Here is a 23,877-nt window from a genome sequence, read left to right on the forward strand (position 1 = left end):
AGAAGAAATCAATAAGAGCGACGTGTTAATTTGCATTATACTTTGCAACGAGGTTTTAATTTAGTTCACTTTGAGATAAGCAAATTGTTCAATATTGTCCCGTACATTTTTCACTTTCAAAATCTGGATTTGTCTATTTTAATCGCTGTAAAAATTTAAGAATTTCTGTTACCAGGAGCTAACCACTATTCGTTTCATTTGTAAGGAAAGCTCAGCTGTTTCATCCCCGACGGATTATGTTTATTCCGTTCGTTATGTTAATTAAATTTTATTATTGTTGTGCCAGTACTTTCGCGGGGACGTTATGGATCCCATCTCCGCGCAATGGAATCTTTTAATACTCCTGGGCGAAATTAATTACATACTGTTGTTCCGCACAAAGACCGTCTTGTATTGTTGCTATCTAAATCCGCTGATAAATTATGGTTTACTTGTCTGTCTTGTTAATTGCTTTCCTCGCGGCGGGCTAAGCCGAAAATGCCATTGTTAAACGAATAGAAAATAAAAAACGACTACACTCACTCTCTCTCTCTCTCTCTGTCGTTGTAAATCAAGTGGATCAAGTCGAGTCTCGATCAAATCTTTGATGCACCGACGGTAATTAACGTCCCCCCTCCCCTTCTCGAACGCTATTCATCGCGGCTTCTAAGGAGCGTTTTTATATTTAATATATGCAGTCGTATATCATAAACAAGCTCTTAATGTACGGAATAGCAAGCAACGTTACAGCACGCGTGATAAGAACGAGTGTTCTAGGATAACGCGTCGCGGTTTAAGTAAACAGTTGAAATAAAATAGATCGGCAGATAAGAAAATGAATTATGCCAAAGTCTTTACATGACCGACTATAGTTGACCTCGGTCCAATTTTTTGCCAGCGATATGTTAATATTTTTACCTGAAGACTGAAAGACCGTCGGTGGCCTTACTGACAATTGCGAATTTTGTTCGCACATCGGCCATCCACTCGACCCTCGTTTATTTCGGATTACACGGCAATCCGATTCGCTAAAATGACGAGCATGAAAAATTCCGTCGATTTCCGTACGTAGCAGGTCTAATCGTCGGATATGTTGATAGATCCAAGAGTTTTGTTTCGAAAAACGTGTGAAAGCACTCGTGAAAGCGCGTTTTATATTTCCAAGCCATTTCCAGGACCGCTGACCTTAAAGGTAAATGGGACGATACATTAGAATAAGAAAACCTACCACAAGTTTAATTGTACAAGGTGATTGGCAAGGTTTTAGCCCTACTTAGGGAGAGTATTCCTGAGGTCATTTGGAACGTAAATGTCAATATACAAATTATCAAAATGCGATTTATAACTAAACAGTTGCACTAATGTGAAAAATTGGAGGGAAGGATAGTTTTTCATTTTTCGAAAAAGCTACAAATGTTTATTAAAATTATTACTTGTTCAAGTAAGAAATGTTTAAAACCACAATTTCTTTTTAAGCTCTTGAATTTTGCATTGTTCGGCAACAAAATATTGAAACCGACCGCGAGTTTGTAAGGAAATTTGCAGGAAATAACCTCGGGAATATGTTTCGCGAACGGAGGTAAAACTTTGCGAATCATTCTGTATAATTGTACATATTTTACATACAATATTATATACCTTCATATTATCGAAGAATATGTTTTAATGGCAGATATTTCTCAGTTTAATCCAACATTCGCTTTTGAGTTTTACTAGAATAGACTTTCTTGCATTTCGTTAAAGTAGCAAAGATAATTAACGTCAACGTCCGAAGGTGCATCCGGTAAGCGGGTGTCCATGACTTTCTGTCACGCGTCGGTTTATCGATTCCCAACGGTACATCGACATGTGAGTTCCGAAACATCATTAGATAACAAAGTTCGCGAGCGCGCGTACATCCTCCCTGCCTGCTTTTGGAGGACCATCATTACCGTTTCGGTGTACTTGAAAGCGGTAAGAAGCTACCTGAGAGTTCGCGGCTCGACGATTTGCAGCCTCACGGAAGCCCGCGAGCGAATTTCTCGCGGCCGCGTCTTTGTCTTCGAGAGGCAATTATAGCGCGATATCCATATCTTAACGCACATCTCGACTTATATCGTGCACTTGTACACACCCACCGTTTTAATGTATTCCAATTAAAAAGCGAGAAAAAAAAACTTCATTTGCAGCTTTTGCTATTTTTAGCGATGACCGCGTCTGCCGTACCTACACAATATTTCTGTATTGCACTAAACTTGCGCTTGCGATAAAATCGAACCCGAAGTCCACCGTTCGACAAATAGTTTCCGGTATGAGCTACCGATAAATGAATTTTGAGATTTCTTGGGGGCGTCTATTTTGTAGTGAAATATTTGCGAGTTTTATCTATTACCTTATTTATCTATACAGGGTGAGGCATCTAAAAAACTCTCACAGTTTTCAAGATAGAAAAGAAATGCTTGAAACAAAAGTGTGTAGTATCGAAGGGGACATCTTGTGGAGGTAAACATTTTATCCTAAGTGGCTATTGTAACATACACAAAATTTACATGTACGAAAATTTTCAATAATTGAAGCACCAATGCAACAGTTGAGACCAAATCAAGTAGAAAAGTCCTGTACTAATTTTTCCTCCGACAAACAGCTATCGAGATATCGTGAGCTGAACATTAAAAAAGTCATCAATTTTCTCTTGAATATCTCAAAAAGTATTAGGCAGATAAAAAAATGTTTCAGACAAAAGTTGTTCATATTATTTAGTAGAATAAGTGGGAGTTATTCAGATGGCCTGTTTTAAATGTCTCACTCTGCATGTACACTGAGAAAGAAAGTTATTGAAATCACTAAATACGTTTAGTCGGCAGTATTTCTTCGGTTCAAATACAATATACATGTTTTTAAGTTAAACACACAGTGAGATTTATTGAAACATATTTTTATGAATAGTTTTACGAATTGATAAATATTTGAAAGCACGATTTTAATTTTGAAATTGTTAATTTAATTTAAGAATTGAAACCATTTAGACACTAACATCCTATCTCGGCTCTTATACCCTTTATTCCTTCGAATTGTTGATTTCTGTCTTATGAATTTCATTGATAAATGTTTGCTTGGCAGCCCGTGGTCGCCGCATCGAATTACCGCAAGAAATATTTCTTGATTCAACACTTTTTCTTCCCGGTGTAGTAGTCTATTTGTCAAGAAATGTCTGTCATCAAACTATACTTTTTAGTAATACAAAACATTTTACCCAATCGATCTATTTTAGTAATCCGTTTATAAATCCGCGAATGTTTATTCTTACGTCTTATAATATTTCTATTCTTATGGCTAGTCAAATTTATTATTCGCAAACAATCCTGATGCGAGCCATCGACAAATGATTTTTCAGATTTACCGAGAAAGTATCTGTTCTAATAAAACAACAACTCTCAGATTTATCAAGAAGTATCTATCATTAAAACACATATATACTTTACGTATAGAATTGATCATATAAAGATTACGACATTATTCGTTTTTTAAATCCTATTTTGCGTATCGGTAAACTAAAACGTGTCGCCTTGCATTCGTCCTTATCCAAAATCTATCGTTCGACAAACGGCCGTGACAACATTGCCAAAAGGCGTTTTCAAGATTTTCTTTCCTTTCCCGCTTCCGACTGTGACACGCGACGTTCATTCTCATTTCGTTTCTGTAATATTTGACGCGCTTTCGACATGCTGGCGCAATGACATCGCAACTGATACTTGAAGTCGTTTCGCGTGTCGCCTTTATCGTGTCCTCGCGTAACAGCTCGTTAGACTTACGCGTTTTACGCAATTATTGCAATTCGCAAGGACGACGCCGCGCAAGTTCCATTGTACAGCATTCTCGGCGGCGATCGCTCGAGCGGAGAGCGCTAGGAATTAATATCCGTCCGTGTCAATTTAATCGTTTCGGGCCGGCAATGCTCGCGGCGCCAAATTCATTTAATTTTTATTGTCATAATATAGATCAATTTAAATATAGTGTCGCTATCGCCGCTCACGCGATTTCGCTCAGCACGCCGATTTCGTCACTCTAATCAGTCTATTGTTCACTTTGGTAAGTGTCACCGTTAAAACCGAACGAACGTGTTTAAGCAATCGCGAAACATCGCGCCATGTTTGCACCGAAAGAATTTCCGAGTGCCTACTTTGTTATTAGAAGCCGCTTCCGATTTTTCTCGAAAACGGTTTCACTAAATAACTTGCAATTCTTACAGCCGACGTCCGATTAACAGGGGAACAAAGTAGTGCTAAAACTTTTTGAAAACAATTGGAAGTGGCTTTTATGATTTCTCTATCGACGAAAGCGTGTGACAGTCTCAAGTGCATGTACGAAGACAAGGCTTGCAAAGAGTAAACGTATGATATATGTGAACATACGAAATTAATAATTTTACCGCATGACTATTAATAGCAGATAAATATTTTATAAACATTCCCTTGGGAAAATATACCTTAGAAAATATACCTTAAAATTTTACTTTAGAAAAATAAGAAATGTGAAGTGAATTTGGACACTTTAAACTTTTATTTAAGGTAAACTTAAAACTTACTTTTAGAATTTAAAAGAAAACTTTAAGAATTTTGATTTTCTTCTTACGAGAAAGCGCTATACCGCGCGGCCCTCTAGCGGAAACTTCGACAGGCTTAGCTATCGAAAAATTACTTTAAATGTCCAAAATTACTCTCAAATTTCTTTAATAAACTTTTAACTCTTTTAGGTAAACTCTTAGATACGAAAGATTACTTTTAAAAACTTTAATTTCATTTAAAGTAAATTTTCCCGAGGGTTGTCTTGAAATTACAAGTCAGCCATTCTGCTAGGCCGCAGTTACTTCAAACTTTACAACGAAGTCTGAGATCCTGACGCGTGCGTAAGCTACAAGCAATATCGTCAGGGAGATTTCAATTTGAAAGATTTGTAGCTATGAATATATTTATCGTCGGTTTGGAAGGGAGTTTATATCATTGATCGACGCAATTCGCAATTCCTAGCGCGACCATGAAGCTAATCGTGCGCCAAGAGATGCGATGACATTTAGGAGAGGAGAAAAAGCGCCAGGATTCCCGTGACGTCGCGCACCGCGCAAAAATATTCTCCGCCGTATTCCTCGAATTTTTCCTCCGTGCGCAAGCAAGAAGAAGAACTCGCGTCGCTTTCCTCCGCTTTTGCGAGACGACGCACGCGGGCATTCCTTCTCCGACGAGCCGCGAAGCCGCTCTACCACCGTTGTCCGTCAACCGGTTTCGTCCCGTCCGGCCTTAGCGACGTCTTTCTCGGCATCTCCACCTCGGGTATCTCGCCCAAGCCGGCGAGATTCTATTCCGGTCATCTTGGGTTTTCCCTGCGCATGTGCCACCGATCAAGGTCGTCGTCTTCGCGTCTGGAGCACGCTGGGAGAGCTCGCGACGCATCGCCGCCGGAAGTCGAGGCGCACCGTCGCTGTGATCGAACGTTATTTATCGATGCATCGCGCGCGTAACTCGCTCACCTTCTGGCGGACGTTCGTGGCTCTCACATTGAAATAATTTAAATCAGCGATTTTTAACCCAAACAGCGGCCCCCTTGCGTCATCGCGGTCGTTTCACTCGATGTTATCCCGTGACGTAATCCGAGATTGGACGAGGAAAAGGAAGGGCACTCGCACTTGTTAAGAAATCTCTTTCTCTCGAGAGAAATCTCTTTTGAAATCGATGAAAAGTGAAATGAAAGGGAGTTTATCGATATCCGTTTCTACCAATGTAGATAAACTTTAATCTCGGTTTAATTTGCCCTTCATCCTTTTTTCTAATTTTTAGAAGAACAGCAAATTAAATTCCCTTTCATTTCACTTTTCATCAATTTCAAAAGGGATCTCTCTCTCGAGAGAGAGAAAAATCATATTTCTTAACAAGTGCAAGGGCCCTTCCTTGTCCTAGTGGAAGATAAAGAGTAAGTTAAATCGAGATTAAAATTAATCTCGTTGGTAGAAATGGAAATGGCTATACCTCAAAATGAATCATAATTTTCCTTATGAAATTCAATGTGATACTGCGAAGTATAAGGAAAGTTAAAGTATATACTGCTGAAAAGTAATAAAAAAATTATCTAGTATTAGATATTATGAAACTTACTGAATTTAACTGAAAACTGTTTATTACTTCTAATGAAAACGTGTTTTTCACTCAACTTTCATTAAACTTTAGATGAAATGATAATGAAACGGGATCTCGCTGAAAATATTGCTTAGCATTCACGCGCGTTATAGTATCACAAAAATTTCGTTATAAAGTTTCAAGTAGCTCCAGCTTAGGCCCTTGACAGAATGGCTGACTTATAATTTCAAGACAGTGTTCATAAAATATTCATCTATTATAGCCGTGCAGTAAAATTATTAATTCCGTATGTTCGCACGTATACGTTCATTGGGAGAGATTTTCAAATGTATTTCGGCGAAATAAAATATTTCCACCGGGGTCGGGAATGTAAAAGAGAAGCGAGAAAGGAGATAGAGGTTTTACTATGTTATCATTGTGTTATCGCGGGCTTAGCGACGTATTATTCCTCGTTCTTAGCTTCCAAAATGCCTCCGCACACAGATTAGTGTGAATTCTGTAGCTCGGTTGCGCCAGGAGAACTTGCCCGCAAGTTCTCCCAGCTCGAAATGCTTCGTCACGGTTTGGGAACTGCTGCGTTGTAAATTTCTCCGTGAGCATCCCGCGTGCGCACGACGACACATAATCGTGCCAAATGAAGATCTATCATTCGAGCTTCTTTTATGAATGACATGTTTCCTCATGAATCATGTAAATCCGTTTTTTTCCGTTTTCTCGCGTACGAAGAGATTAGTGACGCACGTTCTTCTAATTGTGACTGATACTTGCCTCATTAGTTTCCGCATATATTATTATTACAGCGACAAAAATGTCCGATTAAATATAATCGGATAATCCAGTTACATAATAACGATATATCCGATTAAATTGTATATCCGATGAAAGCTTTGATCGGTGTTTCAATCAAATTCCATCGGTAACCGCATTTCATCGGATAAATTTTATCGGAGAACGTAATCGGAAAAATTCATCATCGCAAACACTACTTAATTGGTTTATCCGATGAAAATTTTCTCAGTGTAGTTGCTAATGAAAAATAGCGAGATCATTTATAAATAACTTAAGGAAAGAGGAAACATACTCGAGGCGCGAAAATAATTTTCCTAGTTGAATTTATTGACTATCTAATTGAATATCGCGATTAAAAAAGTGCCATAAATTATTGAAATGAACTCGTTTGATTTGGAAATTTAAGAAATGATTTGTAGATGGTTTTAAAAGAAGAGGAAAAATGGTTGAAGCGGAAATGTTTTTCCTAATTGAATTATTGACGTCTAATTGAATATTGCGATTGAACAAGTGCTATAATTATTAACTCGTTCGATTTTTGCGGTTAACTTTTTCATATTTAGATATTAAATCGTTCCTCGATTAAAAGAAGTGCGCTATTTTATAGACATTATTCACTTAATGTCGGCCGAAAATAGATGAAAGCAATGTTTCGTATCAATGATTTCTCAACCTGTACAACTCTTTGATATTTACCGAACGAGATATCGAAACCTTGCCAAAACATTTGATTAAACACGACGTTTTCACACCTTTTCCGACGTTATGAGTAATTACATCCTCATTAAATCATCAATATAGCATCACTGATAAAATTTAAAAATCATCGCCTGGAAAGCACCTAATTTTACACTGAGAAAAACGCCCGATTAAATATAATCGGATAATCCTATTACATAATAACAAACGGATATATCCGATCAAATTGTATATCCGATGAAAAATATGATCGGTTTTTCCAATCAAATTTCATCGGTAACTGCATCTCATCGGATAAATTTTGTCGGATGTATCCATAATTTATTCGGAAAACGTAATCGAAAAAATTAACCATCGCGGAAACACTATTTTATTGGTTTATTCGATAAAAATTTCTCTCAGTGTATTGTTGTCCTTAACGTAATCAAATTTACACTGTCAGTAGAATTCACTGACGACTCGTCGCAGGTTTAGATCCCTCCCAGATACGTCTGCCATAATTATTGTGACAAAGTTTCAAGGTCTTATTCAATACCTGCTGGCCGAAAGAGACGCCGATAGACGTAAGTGTATTTTATTTTACCTGAAGAGGTCTCAGATTTCTTAATTTTCATGACGATCGCCGATTTGATGTCGCCCAGATCTTTCAAAGAGTCAAGGCCTTGCGCCTTATTGGCCGAAAAATAAATATAGTCATCTTACGAACCTTTTTTTGTCACAGACGCGCGTTGTCCTTTTACAAAAATTGGCTGTACCGAACTTGATTACGGGGACATCTGTTGATTAAGAATTTGCCGGCACAGACTCACGAACTCGTGACGTTTCTTAGAACAGAAGTGTATTCTACTTGATAAGGACCTGTAATTTGGTCGAAACGTTGTAGCTTTTTGTTAATAGAGGAAAGTCCTCCATTATGAGATAGGATTCTAATATGAGGTAGTGGGCTTTCAACGCCCAAATTTAATCACAGATCTTCTTTCGCAACGATTACACGATCTAACGGTCGCTTTTCCACTAGACAGATTTCACTCCAAGGGCAATAAATTCATAGCGGAACCAACAAACGATGCCTATTAATTTACCAGAAACTACGTTATCTCATATTAAGAGATTATCCCATAATAGAGGACTTTCCTCTAAATTAATCTCTTGCCGGTTTGGTCGACTATAAGTTGGCGACTTATTTTTTATTTATTACCGGCGACAATAAGCACCGCTACGTTGATAGTAAATTTCACTTGGAAATATGTAAGCGGGCACAATAAAAGTATCCCAATCTTTCTGGCAAATCGCGTTGCCTGGATTTTCGTTCCTCCGGAGAGGACGCAGAGGAGTGACGCACATTCGCCCTCTTCTCCGCACTCTTTATATCGGCGCACTCACCTGCGGGAAAGGTTGCGCCGCGGTGGAAAAGCGATGACGTTCGCGGAACGATCGTGCGTACGCGATCAGGAAAGATCGTCGCGATCGTGCGTGCGGGAACGCGGCGCCAAAAAAAAAGGAGGAATCGTGAAATCCCCGTTCTCGCCTTCTCCAATGACGTCACGGAAGGCGCGATCCGTTGCGACAGGTCCACAGCGGGTTGAGTTTATCCGATCCGCCCGGCGTCTACCGGTCGCTACCGGTCCCAGGTCCCATCAAGGTGGGGAAGCACGTTTCCTATATCTGCAGTGTGGAAGACTATAAAGCCGCAACAATCGGCCGCGCCGCCGACAGTGCGCGAGCATCTCGAAACGACGATGTAGTGCGTGAGAAAACGTCCGAAAAATATCAATCGCGGTGTACCATTTCGGAAAATCGCCGGCAGTTCCCACGGGCGAGGACCACTTCGCGCGATAACGTCGATCCCGAAATATTTTCGAATATACCTGGATATTTTTCCCCGTCTCGCTTCCAGCATACCTTTGCACAGTGGATCTCTGTTTTGTGGATTATCAATTCACCCTTGTGCGCGTGGCTCATCGTTTGCATTGCTCTTCACTCGAGAAGAATCGGTAGGTAAATATTCGTGTCTCTTTCAGGCCCGCTTTTACATTTTCAGACGCTCGATCGTGAATCTTTTCTTCTAGCGTGAACTCGTGGAAAGTGAAAAATTTCATTGGAGAATTTCACTATTCGTCAATGAAATATTTCACCTTTCACGAATTCACGCTAGAGGAAAAGATTCACGGTCGAGTCCCTGGTTAACAGTTAACGAGAAAATGAAAAACCGGGCCTTAAGTCATCGTAGTCGTCAGATATCTCGTTCTCCTTTCCTTTTAATATGGAATGATCTGGGGATAAATGTTGGAGAATTTTCGCGCGCAAAAGGGGATTTCGCCTGCCTTCCTTTTACATTTTATACGGATGAAACTGGAAAGCAACGAGGCTACGATGCTGAAATTACAATGGGGAAACTTCGCGGAGCGTATAACACTTTGATAACCCGGCGTGCCGTTCTCTTATTTTCTGACTTTACATCGTGCTTACATATCCTGCCAATTACTTAACTGCTTCAAGTGCCAATCCGTTCATGCTTGCCATACGAAATTTCCTATTTCCGTTATAAGAAAATATCACGTCGCGGTTGACAGATCACCCGAAACGGAGCGAGTACTGATTCCGAGTATTAAACAAAGCGGATAGAAGGAATAATGGAATTAAGCTGCGGACCAACGAGGCTAGACATTGCAAACTGATAAGCGAGATAGAGTCGTGATTAGATCTAAGCAAATCAGCGGAGGAGCGCGGCAATGGATTATTAACACGCTAACAAGGCTGCAACTTGCTCTCGCGATTTCGCCTGCCGACCGTGTCTTCTTTCTTTCCCGCTTTTGGGCCCCGATTATTTCGCGGTGCAAATTCCTATAGAGAGGCAATCCCCGTAAGTACCCATCGCGCTTTATGAATATCTGATCGCATTATAAGCGCTGATGACTTACCGGCAGCGGCTTTTTTTTCCTCCTTTTTCGTTACGTATCTTCGAGGACGGTACATAATTGCTCGATGTAATTACTTCTGCACTGAATTAATGCGGCGTTCAGGTCGTTTGTACAACATCGTCTCGATATCTTGTGAAGTCTCAACGACATAGATGTTACGATCGCATGAATATCTCTCGCGCAACACGAGCGCACGACACGTGGCGGAATTAATTAGTTTATTAACAATATGTAAATACGTGCATCAGGGAATTTTTGTATATTCGATAAGCTCAGGTAAAGGCGCATACCTTTCCGGATCCGTTCGAGGGAAGTATTGCGGGATTACCAAGGGATATCCCGAGTCGAGCGCGCTCGTTGTTTTTAAAGTCTCGGTACTCGGGGACTGTAAGAAGCGATAAAGGGATAAAGAAGGGATAAAGTGCCGCTCTGTTTAAAATAATAGATAACACCATAATGTAAGAATATCAGGTGTAACATTCCCGTGGATGCGCACTAGTGACCAATCTGAAATTTGCCCCAAACTTTCAAACTGCAAATCACTTGCGGTTGAACGCGGCAAGAACCAATGAACAATTTGCCCCAAAAATTGGTTATATGCGCAACGTTTCACCTGATATTCTTTACATCGCGGATAAAATATGATCAGATTACATTAGATTCCATGCAATTTCAATGTAAATTAGTAAGACTCTTATTTATTTGCATTGAAATTGCACGACGTCTAATGTAATCTAATCGTATTCTACCTAATATTGTAAGCAGGGCGAGCGATTCTGCGAATTTCGCGGAGATAAACGACGCAGAGCCGGTAGAAATTGATCTCAACGAGTGCTGCAGAGCAGACGTTCTTTACTGTTTGTTTGCTTCAATCGTCTACTTTTCGCTTATATTGATATAAAATAATCTTACGTGACCTCTTATATTCCCTTGATTATCATACGCCGTCGTTCGTCGAGCCGCTGGCTTTAACCTGACAGCAGATTCTCTCTTTCTAAATAATTTACACCAACTTCGACGTTCCGCGGCGCCGGGCGGGCATTTAACATAAAAATATTGTAATTAATAAGACCAATCGCACGCGTCATGGCGCTTTTCTTGTCGGCAGTCTTTTATTCACACAACTTCCTCTTCCTGCGCGCGTCGTCACTTAAAAGCGCAGATGCTCGGCTCATTAGCGGTACAATGATTAATGATAGCGAGACGCCTTGTCTCATTGTCGTATTATGTATTTTGTTCTTTGTCCTAGCATGTCTCACGTTCCAGCGAACGGGACCGCCGATACCCGGCGATCTTTTCCCCGCCGTTAGTCGTGGAAAACATTCTTTTAAGGGAGTCACGGTCGTCTCTTTCCAGATACTGCGACGATGACGGTCATGGTCGAGTCCACGAAAGTCGAGGAGGGCAACGGTCCCGCGAAGATCGAGACCTTCGACGATATCCTGCCGTACGTCGGCGAAGCGAGCAGGTACCAGTGGTTCCTGTTCATTCTGCTCCTACCGTTCACCTTCGTCTACGCCTTTTTGTACTTCGCGCAATTCTTCCTCACTCTCGTGCCCGCCGAGCACTGGTGCACCATACCGGAGTTGGACCACTACAATCTTACGGATTACGAGAGGTAAGTTCGATGAGGCGGCACAGATCTCGCGATGCTTCGAGCGCATATTCCGAAATCGAAGTAAACGATTTTTCACATCTGAAGAGATAAGGAAAATAAATGGAGTAATAAGAAATTTATATGTATAAATAATTTGCACCAAGTAACTTCCACGGATCTGTTTTTGCGCGAGTGGGTTCCGAGAGACAAAAGATTCCCGAGATTCGTAAGCTTAACAACGCCCGGGACGAGCCTCGCAATAGCAAAGAACGAGGAGGCAGCGAAATTATCTTCATCTTTATTTCATAACGACAGTTCAAGTCCAGTCGGCTCGAGCTGACCAAGACCTTGGGCCACGGTCGGCTTGGCTTATATATAGCTTCACCCTTGCATGTTGGACTTTTTGCCTATGTGCATATAGTGTGTCTCAAACTCTCTGCATCGTTTCGCCCGTCTTTCCAAGAACGACAATAATTTTTAGATTATTGACGGTTAAATATTTAATATTTTCTCGAGCAATTCAACCTTCTCCTGAGAAAGTATCATTTGAGGATATTTTAAAGCTGCAATTACATTTCTCCGAATTGTAGCGTAGCAATTAAAATAAAAATACGCACAAAGAGCTATATATATATGTATATATATATTATCTCATCTACTTTTCATAATAATAAATTTGTATTATTCAAATACACGAGAGGTTCTAATGAATCAGTTAGATCTAAGGCCCGGGCTCACAGTGGCTAGTTAGTTTAACTAGTTGTTAAGTAGTGATGCCACTGATACAAAATTCGGTAAGCTATTTACAAGGTTAGATTTTGACAAGTCGCATCTTCGCAAATAAGTTTAAAAAATATATACATATATATTGATATATTTGTGTAACTAGCCACTGTGAGCCCGGGCCTTAGTGTTTATCTTGCTTGAAGCGAAAAATAAATAATTGCTACACCGAGAGAGTTTTCTCTTAAAATTTATCCTGGAAATCGTGTAATTGTGGGACAACACGGCATTTCGAAGAATTTTACGAGAGTTTTTACTAATACGTTTATGAGAAATTTTAGTAATGAAATGTATGGTACAATTAAAAACCTCAGAAGGTTCTTCAAAAAAAAAAGGTTGATCCACGATTACACGATTTTCAAGATAAAGAGTGAGAACAAGATCGGCCCTATTTCTTTCGCATTCGATTTTGGTCACAAAGTAAGTACCAAACGGAAGGTCTTGTCAAGATGATCGCAGATATGTCAGTCTCAGAGTGTACCTATTTAACGTTCCAGAGATATCGTGCTTCAAAAATTCCAAAACCGAGTTGGAGTCGACTGAAAAGTTTCCCCAATGGTCGATGCTAATGGCATCGTCCTGCATTTTCTATGAACCTAAGAAAGTTTTAGGTGATTAAGTAAATTATTATCTCGGGCTCTTTTATTTTCTATAATCTAACCAAATAGGTTCGGCCAAAAGCATTCGGCACTGGTACCTTGAAGCCCGATATCTCTGGAACGTTAAAGGAACACCTGAGACTGACTTGTAATCAGCTTGATAAGACCTTTCGTTTGGTACCTACTTTGTGACCAAAATCGAATGCGAAAAAAATGGGGCCATTTACCTATGGACACGCGTTCTCACTCTTTTAAGAGGAAATTGTCTCCGCGTAGCGGCGCACTTGTCGGGTTTTCCCCAAAATCCAACGCATGATGTTTCAAACCGGAGGTAGCGACGATAAGGTATTATTTTGCGATTGCGCCACTCGAGAGTAACAACATGTATGAGACGACAAACTCTTCTTCCGCGTTAAACGTTGTTAAAACGTTGTTAAACGCGACTTAATTCACGTCCGAATAATTTCGTCCTCGTACCGCGAAAAGAACATTTTTCTTGAACGGAGTAAGAAATATAATTACGTCTAATTACGTTACACTTCTTGTAAGACTGTCCGCCGTGAACGTGTTATACAAATAGAAGTGCATAATTGCGTCTTTTTTTTCTTTTTTTCCCCCCTTAAGTGGGGCATAAGCCGCGCCAATGAAAATTGTAGGCGGAACATGCGCGTGGCGAGATCATTCGCTTGGCAAGCGTAATTTCCAAATTTTTTGGCGAACACGTTTTTCGTTGAAACGGTTTTTTTTCGCGCGCTTTCAAGCATCTCGGAATAATTTAATCGTCCGGCGTTTTTTACCGGAACGCGTGTCGCGCGGGGATAATTGCGCCAGACGTTTCCCGCATGACTGTCACATAGGAAAGTCCATTGTTGCGGTGATTCAGATCACTCGATCGGCGGTTTCTCCATATCTGAAGAAGTAGAAAACCAGTTTGGTTAACGACCTCGAAGGGATTCTATGGGAATTCCACGAGAGGCAGAGGCAGAGGCAGAGACAGAGGCAGAGGCAGAGACAGAGGCAGAGGCAGAGACAGAGGCAGAGGGGGGGGGGGCGAGAGAATAAGAGAGAAGAATGATTTTTTTTCTTCTTTGAAAGACTGCCTGAAAGCGGGCTTTTCCTCCTCACTTTCTCCCCCCGAGAAACCGCGGAGTTGTTTGGCAAACACGAAGCGTATCATTAAAATCAGCCGCGACGCAACTTAAAACGGGATGAGAATAAAAGGGGTTCGTCGTCGCGCGAAATATCCTCAAGGTTTCGCCAACGTCGCTTAACTTGACACTCAGCTTAATTCATTCTTTGTCTCAACTGTCACTTTAGAACGAGACAAACGTGAATTGAACTAAGATAGTTAAGCGACGTTTGATGAAACCGGGCCTAAGTCTGCCGTTGAAGCGAATTCTGCGAATATTTGGAGGATATCGCAGGGTAAAAGATATCACAGGAATGTTCCCAGTACATTCTTGAGATAGTTGATTCTATAGAATAAGATATTCGAGTGATTATTGTTGTTAAGGATAAACACTCCGGGAATGGTGGAAACGCGTTTATCTCTTCGGACGGAAGATAAAACTGTCGTTTTGTCTTCCGTGGGACGTACAGGAACGCGTGATCGCGTTCCTCGGGCGAGAATGGCGCCTCCCCGAAGGAATCCACTTGCTATAATCGCGAGCCAGCGTGACTCGCGCGCAACGCGGTTAGATTACGACGAGCGCGCCTTTTATTTGGCGCGCGTCACTCGAATAGCTTTTCGTCACGTGCAATAGCGAAATTAGCGGGGCATTGGAAACGTCATCGCGCGGGTTTATTCTTACCCCCCCCCCCCCTAACGATTTTGTTTGTGTCTTGGGTTGCGACAGAATCGCGGTAGGGATACCCCCGGCCACCAACGAGGAATTGAGGCTGGAGAGCGCCACGTCGTTCTCGAGATGCTACATGTACGATGTAAATTACACTGAACTCTTGGAGCAGGGCGTCAGGAAGGCCAATTTGTCGTGGCCGATAGTCCGGTGCAAGCAAGGATGGACCTTCAACCACACGATGATACCGTACGCCTCGATCGCCGCCGAGGTAACTAAAACGCGGCATTAAATTCACTCGCCGTGAATCACTGTCGCCGTGGCTAATTGATTAATAAATTTGCCGACTGACGCGTTTAGCGAGCCATCAACTTCGCCGTATTTATCCTCGTCCTCTTCTTGCCGAGCGCGCAGCTTCATTGTCATCTTCTCGCGGAAGCGAGAGGGAAACCGGTACCAAAATTACCGTTCGCATACCGGTATTTTTTGGCGTTGCGTAATAACCGAGATAAAAATCGATTACCATACCGGTGACGTCATTAGTATTTGTTGCAACTGAAACGAAGTGGTGTAAGCTTCGATTGTGTGCACTGCACATGTATTTGACGTTTTACGTACGCAATTCAAGTTCCTCCGCGTTGCAATTGTATAAGACTATCCCGATGGAAATATTTTGCCGAAAATATTGTAAAATCAATGAACGGTGCAATGAAAGTTATTGAAAAATTATCGAATGTAAAGCGAATCATAATTTTCCTCGTGAAAGTCAATGAAGTACTATGAAACATAGAAGGAAAGTTAAAGTATGCTGTTGAAACGTAATGCAAAAATTATGAAAATGTTTTAGATATAAAATTTATTGGATTTAACTAAAAACTGTGTTATACTGTTAATGAAAATGATAATGATAATATTTTTCACTAAATTTTTACTGAAATGTTAACAAAATGATAATGAAACGGGGTCAATTGAGAGAAACTGTCTAATATTTTTCAGCAAAATTTTCATTATACCTTCAGTAAAATATTTCCATCGGCATAACGATGATAGAAATTATTTATAAAAATTACTTTGGCATGTACTCGCAGCATACATCTATCTATAAAGACGCTGATAAATAAACGTCATCGTGATGGCAATATATTATTAAGGCTCCTGCGTACTCACTGCCGCCATGTTGGATCGTGACGTCAGAAGCGAGTAATGACGCGCTGAGAATTTTTGTGCTTTATAAGTAAATAAACCAGAAATTTTACCAGTAAAAAGTATGCTAAAATTTTAAAAACTCTCATAAAATTCTTCGAAACGCCACGTTGCCCCCGCGATCACATGATTTTCAGGATAAACTTTAAGAGAAGATTATCTCCGTGTAGTTACACTACGATGTCACACCTTCCAACATGGCCGTAACGAGCTGAGGAGTCCTGCTAATAATGAATCCCTTCGCGATTGTATAAACGTGCGTTATTTTGCCAGCTCGAATGGGTTTGCGACAAGACTTTTCTCGGCTCCGCGGCCCAATCGGCCTTCTTCATCGGCAGCATTATCGGCGGCCTGATATTCGGCTACATAGCCGATCACTACGGCAGAATCCCGGCACTGGTATCTTGCAACGCGGTAGGATTCTTCGCCTCCATCGCGACGGCCTTCTGCAACAGCTTTTGGTCCTTCTGCGTCGCGAGGATGATCGTCGGCTCGTCGTTCGACAATTGTTTCAACGTGCTTTTCATTATCGGTACGTATCGTCGCGACTGAACGAAAAGTCACGGAGGACTTAAATTCATTTTCTGTCCGAATAAAGCAGCCTGTTGAGGAGACGTTTTGACTAGGTATTTCCGTTTCTGCATTACTGAGTAGTTTCGATTAAGAGTGAACAAGTCTTGAACTTACGACTTGAACTTAGACTTCCAACGCGACGGAAATTATTATTGCGATATCTCCGTCGCCGTTACGCTCACAATCAGCCGTCATTACTGACGATAACTTTTGGCCGCAGTGATCGAGTACGTCGGCCCGAAGTACCGAACTCTGGTGGCAAACATGTCCTTTGGGATTTACTTCGCCATCGCCGCCAGTCTCCTGCCGTGGCTCGCATTCTGGATCGCAGATTGGAGAATTTTAAGCGTCGTCACAGCATTTCCGATGATCGTCGCTTTCCTCGGCCCATGGCTTGTCCCAGAAAGTGCACGGTACTTGCCTTTACTCTTCTTGGTACCGCATGAAATTTGCAATACAAATAATTCTAATCCAGCGAGAAATGTCTCGTCGATCGACGATGTTGTCTATATGTGTAGTTGACCTGTTTACGTCTGCTAGGTGGTACATCATGAGCGGCAAGATTGACAAGGCGATCGGCATGCTGAAGAAATTCGCCAAGGTCAACGGCAAGGAAGTGAAGCAAGAGGTGTTCGAGGAGTTTGAAAGGAGCTGCAGAAACATGATCGAGAAGGACCAGAAACACAATCAGTACACGGTCGTGCATCTCTTCAAGTTGCCCCGATTGGCTCGCATCACCGTCATGCTCGTCATTTACTGGTAAGCGCCAGGAAGATTAGGCACGACCCACTTTCCCCCCCGTTTGAAACGACCATTGATCGGACCGGTTGGCTTCCAGGCTGTTGATCATTCTGGTATTCGACGGACACGTTTGGAACATGAAACTGTTGGATCCCGACGTGTTCACATCGTTCTCTCTGGCCTCGTTGACCGAACTTCCTGCGGCGATTCTGCTGGCGCTCTTCCTCGACAGATGGGGCAGACGATGGATGGGCTTCGCTTCCATGTTCATATGCGGCATTTTCTCTTTCATCGCTATCGCCACTCCCGCCGGTAAATTACATTGTCACTCGCGACGGGTCGATTAGCTCCGTTGTCGTCGGACTTACTCGCCTTTGTCTCGGAACAACACGGGAAACGTAAACTTGTCACGAGAAAGGCAGGGAAGATAAAACGGAAGCGCGCGCGCGCGGAGAGATGGGATTTTCGATTATGCGACTTTGCGAGCTGCGATCCAAGCTTCGTCGGATCGCGAGTAGCGCTTGTAAATCCTGCAGCACGTCGCATTTACATGACCCGCGATGTTTCAGGTGGACTAACCGTCACTATGGCGATTTTGGCGCGCCTCGGTGTCAATATCGCCGCGAATATCGGTTTCCAATACGCGGCCGAGATGTTGCCGACCGTAGTGCGGGCGCAAGGTGTGTCCCTGATTCACATTATTGGCTATGTCGCTCACATCATTGGGCCCTACGTGATTTACTTGGTAAAGTATCCTGGGAATTTGCGAGGTCGCGATTAACGAAATCTATTCGATCAAGTGGATCAATCGTCACTGTCGCTTTCAGGCCGACGTCAACCAGCATTTACCGCTGATCGCTCTCGGCCTCCTGTCGTTCGTTGATGCATTCATAACGCTGGCGCTACCGGAAACCTTGGACCAAGAGTTGCCCGAAACTCTGCAGGAGGGCAACGACTTCGGCACGGATCAGAGCTTTTGGTGGATTCCTTGCATATCCTCGTGAGTTCTCTATATATTATATGTATATTAAAATTCTTTGCAAACCGCGTCATTTACAGCATCTCTAAATTTCAAAATCATAATTTGATCGATTTTCTGTCACGATCAAAATACTGTATATGACTTTTGACAATTACTGTATCATTTTGATGTCATTTTGACTTCACCAGCACTTCTTGTTCTGCTTTTTCTGCACGAAGAGAATTTTATCTGAAAATTTACTCTTAAAAATCATGTAATTGTGGAATTTGGCGAATTTTATGAGAGTTTTTTGAAATTTTACCATACATTTTACTAGTAACTTGTAAAATGTATACTAAGTATAATTACTAGTAAAATAGAAGGTAAATTTTGAAAAAAACCCTCATAAAATTTTTCGAAGTGCCACGTTTACATGATTTTCAGGATAAACGTGTCTTTCCTCCTTTTCCATTCCCTCTCGTCTCTTTTTGCATTAGATTCAAGCTAAGAGAAATATCTAGAGTCTGTATTTCTCATGATAATAATTATGCAAACCTTGTCCATCAACTATGTCGGAATGTTTGCAGGACCCCAAAAGTGAAGAAATCGCTGAGGGAGAAGAAGAAGAAGGTGGGAATGACAAACGCAGCCTTCCATCACGACAATATTCAAACTGTAGACTGTACGAGATTATAACGGCCGGCGATATTCGCCAAATAATTTGCCAAATCGTTGTAAATATCGCGGTCGAGTCACCGCGTTTGTGATCTTAAGTGTTAAACTGATTGTGAATGATGGGACGATGTGGTGAAGCGGGACAGAAATACGAAGTGAGAAACGCGGGGCTCGACTCTACGCATTCGACGTTCAGGTGCACGCTCAAATGGACACGAATGCGAAGGTGAATTCGCAACTTCGAGGTCTACGCGATCGTCTCGAGAGTGCTAGATTACTTCTTCCGGGTCGCTTCCTCGCGACTTCGACCCGCCACTCTTCTTCAGGACGCAGCTGTGTGTACAAAGCTATTTGACTAAGTATAGTTTTAATGAAAATGGAGACCGTGACGAGCGAGCCGACTTTTTCACCTACCATTCGCGGTATATCACGAGGCTCGTGATCGGTCTAACATCGACGTATCCAATTTTTTTACACGGAGATTATCGCGCAGAATGGCGGAGCCTGGTGCGCCAAACGTTGTACGTTTCACTCACGAGTAAACGCAAATATCGCGCACCTGTATTCATATACACAGTTCCGCTGCTCTCGGTGGAATCAGAATATTCTATTACAAAGAGACGCCCAGTTCTTTGCACGTCGTCCCTCGTCTTGCCCGGGTAGCGTCTCCGACCCGCGATATGTAAAAGACGACTCATTTTCTGTGCCAAGATACGGAGATCGCCTTGTTACACTTGATATTCTTGAAAAGGTGCAACGGACTTGAGAAAAACCGTGCGAACAGCTAAAAAGCGGCTGCCGACGCTTTCTCGATGCATCATCAAGAATAGGTGCGGAATTGTTTAACAGCGATGGCAATCGTTATATTTTCGTTATATGAATAGAAGACTTTTATGTTATATATATTTAGGTATGTAATTTATGATAATGTACATAGGCCGGCACGGCGTTCACCGCATAAAGACACATTTTTCATCCTTCACTGCCAAACCTGAAGATTTCTTTGATAATCACGGAAGATGTCGATGCCATTTCACTCATTGTCATCTAATGGTGATTCACAGTGTAAAATAAAAGGACAAGTTGTTTTACCATCGTGTAAATTCTGTTCTCACGCATTTACTCTCTCAGTATCCCCTCTCAGAAAATGCTCAGATCGGAAGATTATCCCGACCTTGTCTAAGAACTTTATTAATTCGTACGGAAAGGAGCTTAATTATTTATAGTATTGTCACGTGCCACGCGCGCGAACGCGCGGCGCAAATTTCTTTCCTTAACTAATATTAACTTAACGTTTTCTTCGACGATCGCCGAGGATTGTTGTACAATGGAATTGAAAAGACTACAGCTCGCGTGTACGATAATGCCGATGTCGATTCGAATGCGGCCGCTCGCAGCAGGGCAGTGTCCAGAAGCTTTGCTCCTTGCCGAAGTCCTCCCCCTGCCGTAGGGTCTGCGGGAGATCGCGACCGAGCGTCTCCGGTAGGAACAACACCAGGGTGGCGGCTGCGAACGACACGATGCTGATAATCATCATCGGCAGCCCGTCCCAAATCTTGGCCTACAACAATTTCGACATTTTTTAACAAGTGAATTTGAAGTATAAAAAATGATATTTTCAATACGTAAAGTTACAATTCTTAATATTTGCGGCGCCAGAACTTTTGGCATGAGCGCTCTGCAGCACTCGGCGCCTACAAGGCCTATTTTCACACAGCTGTATCGTATTTTGTTATAGATTTTTATGGATCAAACAGACTTATATATACATGCCGACATTTTTCATAAAAATTCGCACTGGTGCGACTTGAAAACACGATATACTTAAATTAGTAACTAACTAGTTATTTTTAACGCGTTTTTCTGAAAACCATGTTTCCTGACCTGGTTGACAGCATCTAGCATTAAAAAATCAACCGGTTTACTTTAAACAAAGCGCAATCTGCTCGTGATATTGAATCTCTATCGTCCATCGAGACATTTTTTTCATAACTGTATTCGTGCATTTTTTGCAGTAAAAAAGAGTTCCAATTTATGCTTGACATTTTTGAGTTTCAGTTTAAACTTGTCGAACAAATAAAAAAATTAATCTTTCAAAAATCCGGCCCGATGAACCATAGCCACTGGTCTGTAGTTTAATAAGCACCTGTCGTTTATTTATTTCGGATAACAATTGTATCCTGTCAACCAGTCCCCATGTATTCCGTGCAACGCTAGCTGCGATATGCTGTATTACACTGTTACTGTCACCAAAATATTTGACCAAAATTGATCAATATCGTGTAAGAATCAAGCTTCAGTTAAAGAAAATGCATAATTTTTGGTTTATATTTTACATATGAAAAAGAAGTTAGAAAATCACCCATTTTCATGACTTCAACAGTGTATCCCCTCCCCCTTAAGAGTTTCACCGATATCTTCTTTCCAACTGAAGAATACGAAAAACCACTTACGCTATCCACCACGTATGGCGCGACGGAATGGGCGATAATGCCAAAAATATGGATCAGTGCGACGCCTTGGGTCCTGATGGGTGTCGGCAGCAACTCGGCGGCGTACTGGAGGCCCACGTTGGCTGACATATTCAAGCAAAATCGCGAAAGCACCGACATGGACAGCTTCGCTGCGACTGCGGAACAATAAAAACGCGTTAGACGAGGGACCGCGGCACGGTCGCTCGATTTTATTCAAAAGGTACATTCGGAGGCACGTGTGCATGTGCTCACTCGACTGTAACAGCAGTTCGGCGAAGCTGAAGAGGCAAGTCATGGCCAGAGTGATAAATCCGCAGAATCGGCGACCCCAGCGGTCCAGTAGCAACGTCAGCAACAGCCCGGCCGGCAGCTCCGTCGCGCAGGCGAGGGAGAAGGACACGAACACCGAGCTCGGGATCAGCTTGAGGGAGTATACGTGGCCGTCGAAAGCTATCATCGTCAAGGACCTAGAAAGCACCGAGAATACATCCGTAACTTCATCGCCGTACGCCGACGTATCTAATGCATTAAAGTGGAAAGCGGAATATAGCGTCCGATCTCGAAGGCAACAGCGCGGTATAAATTTAGTGGATAAGATCTGAGATGCATCGCCAGGCTCTGAAGCTATTTTCGGGGAAGGGGATTACGTCGAGATATATCCTGCGGTAAGATGGAAATGCGATATCTTGAAAAATTAATGTTCCGCGAAGTCAAAGAAGATAAAGTATCGAGTAAAGAAGTGGACGACGAAGCGGCAGCGGGGAAATGAAGTTGCGCCTTACTCACCAAAAGAAGATTAGCAGGACGGTGTTCTTCGCCAAGCGCGGTGACTTCAGGATATCGAAGATGGTCGCGCTTTCCCTTTGGGAATCGACTGCGGTCAAGTTTCTCTGTAAAGATAATAAGGTGGACGGTGAACGATACGCGAGCCGTGCCACAGTTGCATGTTCCAGCTTTGCATCTCATTATTATTAGTCTTACTTACGACGAAGACCTCGTAGATGCGCATGTCGGGGCACTTCCTGTTGATCTTCGCTATTCGTTGCAACTTCTGCACCATTTTATCTAATCTGCCGTTGGCGACGAACCATCTTAACAGCGAAACAGTGTTCTATTTCAGCGAAAAGTTTGGAGGACGCAAGACGAGACGCGGGTAAGAGTGAAACGAGCTTACAATTGTATGAATTTCTAAGAACAACATAAATTTCTAGAAATCGTAACGCTGTCCATTGGAAAACTGTAAATCTCATTTAATCCTTTGAAGCCCAAGGAAAAAAAGCCTTTTAAAGAAGGTCAGACATTTACAATATTATACGTATAAATACTTGTAAATAACTGTCCATTAAGCAATTTCAAGAAATGTATTATTCTAATACACTACTTGGACTTTGGTTTCACAGTGAAACCACTGGCCTTAAGTAAATATTTTCTGTTAAACAATTTTTTTCATAAATATTAATTTCAAGAAATAAACATTTATGATATGCACATATAAAAGATCAATTTCTTAGACATTTTCAGTAGGAAATGACATAAGACTGACATTATACTGAAAAATTAATCAGAAAAATTTTCAACAATATTAATTGTTGGTACTTTATATTTTTTTAAATATTCAGTCACGTACCTTACAAGTCAAGAACTAAAGGCAGTATCGTTTCAAAGAGCCAGACAGCCACTAACAAAAGTAATATAAAATAATAACTTGATCCCGGTAAGAAATTTTCAGTTTAAAAGACGTCTAATCAACGTCTTTTCAACAACAAAGACCGATTGATGTAGTCGTCTAAATTTTGGTTGATTTAGACGACTACGTGTCCTTGAAATTAGATCTGAATAAGACGCTTATTTAAACGTCTATTAAAGCCTGCGTCCACGATGCTAGAACTTAGTTCAAGTTCTAGTTTCAAGAAATGTGTAGGCAATTAACTTGCAGCAAAGTTGATTGGCTGCACATTTCTCGAAACTAGAACTTGGACC

General features: G+C 41.7%; 2 protein-coding genes across 3 annotated transcripts in view; one reads left to right on the plus strand and one right to left on the minus strand.

The window, feature by feature from the left end:
- LOC105567886 (organic cation transporter protein-like) overlaps positions 1-20,526 on the plus strand; it is a 42,359-nt gene extending 21,833 nt beyond the window's left edge. The window contains exons 1-10 of one of the 2 annotated variants that reach the window (XM_012023128.1): positions 9,262-9,568; positions 11,852-12,113; positions 15,331-15,541; positions 16,747-17,005; positions 17,267-17,459; positions 17,587-17,805; positions 17,885-18,099; positions 18,357-18,532; positions 18,615-18,787; positions 19,336-20,526. In XM_012023128.1, coding sequence (XP_011878518.1) covers positions 11,863-12,113; positions 15,331-15,541; positions 16,747-17,005; positions 17,267-17,459; positions 17,587-17,805; positions 17,885-18,099; positions 18,357-18,532; positions 18,615-18,787; positions 19,336-19,444 — 1,806 coding nt within the window. In that variant the 5' untranslated portion in view covers positions 9,262-9,568; positions 11,852-11,862 and the 3' untranslated portion in view covers positions 19,445-20,526. Of the gene's footprint in view, positions 1-9,261; positions 9,569-11,851; positions 12,114-15,330; positions 15,542-16,746; positions 17,006-17,266; positions 17,460-17,586; positions 17,806-17,884; positions 18,100-18,356; positions 18,533-18,614; positions 18,788-19,335 lie in introns of those variants that run through there. The other variant, XM_012023129.1, reaches the window with a different exon arrangement.
- LOC105567885 (organic cation transporter protein) overlaps positions 20,313-23,877 on the minus strand; it is a 34,009-nt gene continuing 30,444 nt past the window's right edge. Inside the window, exons 13-17 of the mRNA XM_012023126.1 lie at positions 22,883-22,988; positions 22,684-22,787; positions 22,150-22,364; positions 21,877-22,052; positions 20,313-20,984 (exon numbers count right to left, since the gene is read on the minus strand). Of these exons, the coding sequence (XP_011878516.1) occupies positions 20,766-20,984; positions 21,877-22,052; positions 22,150-22,364; positions 22,684-22,787; positions 22,883-22,988 (820 nt within the window). The 3' untranslated portion in view covers positions 20,313-20,765. The remainder of the gene's footprint in view (positions 20,985-21,876; positions 22,053-22,149; positions 22,365-22,683; positions 22,788-22,882; positions 22,989-23,877) is intronic.

The sequence above is a fragment of the Vollenhovia emeryi genome, unplaced genomic scaffold, assembly GCF_000949405.1.
Source record: "Vollenhovia emeryi isolate VEMERY1.0 unplaced genomic scaffold, V.emery_V1.0 DF939133.1, whole genome shotgun sequence".
NCBI classification, from domain to species: Eukaryota; Metazoa; Arthropoda; class Insecta; order Hymenoptera; family Formicidae; genus Vollenhovia; species Vollenhovia emeryi.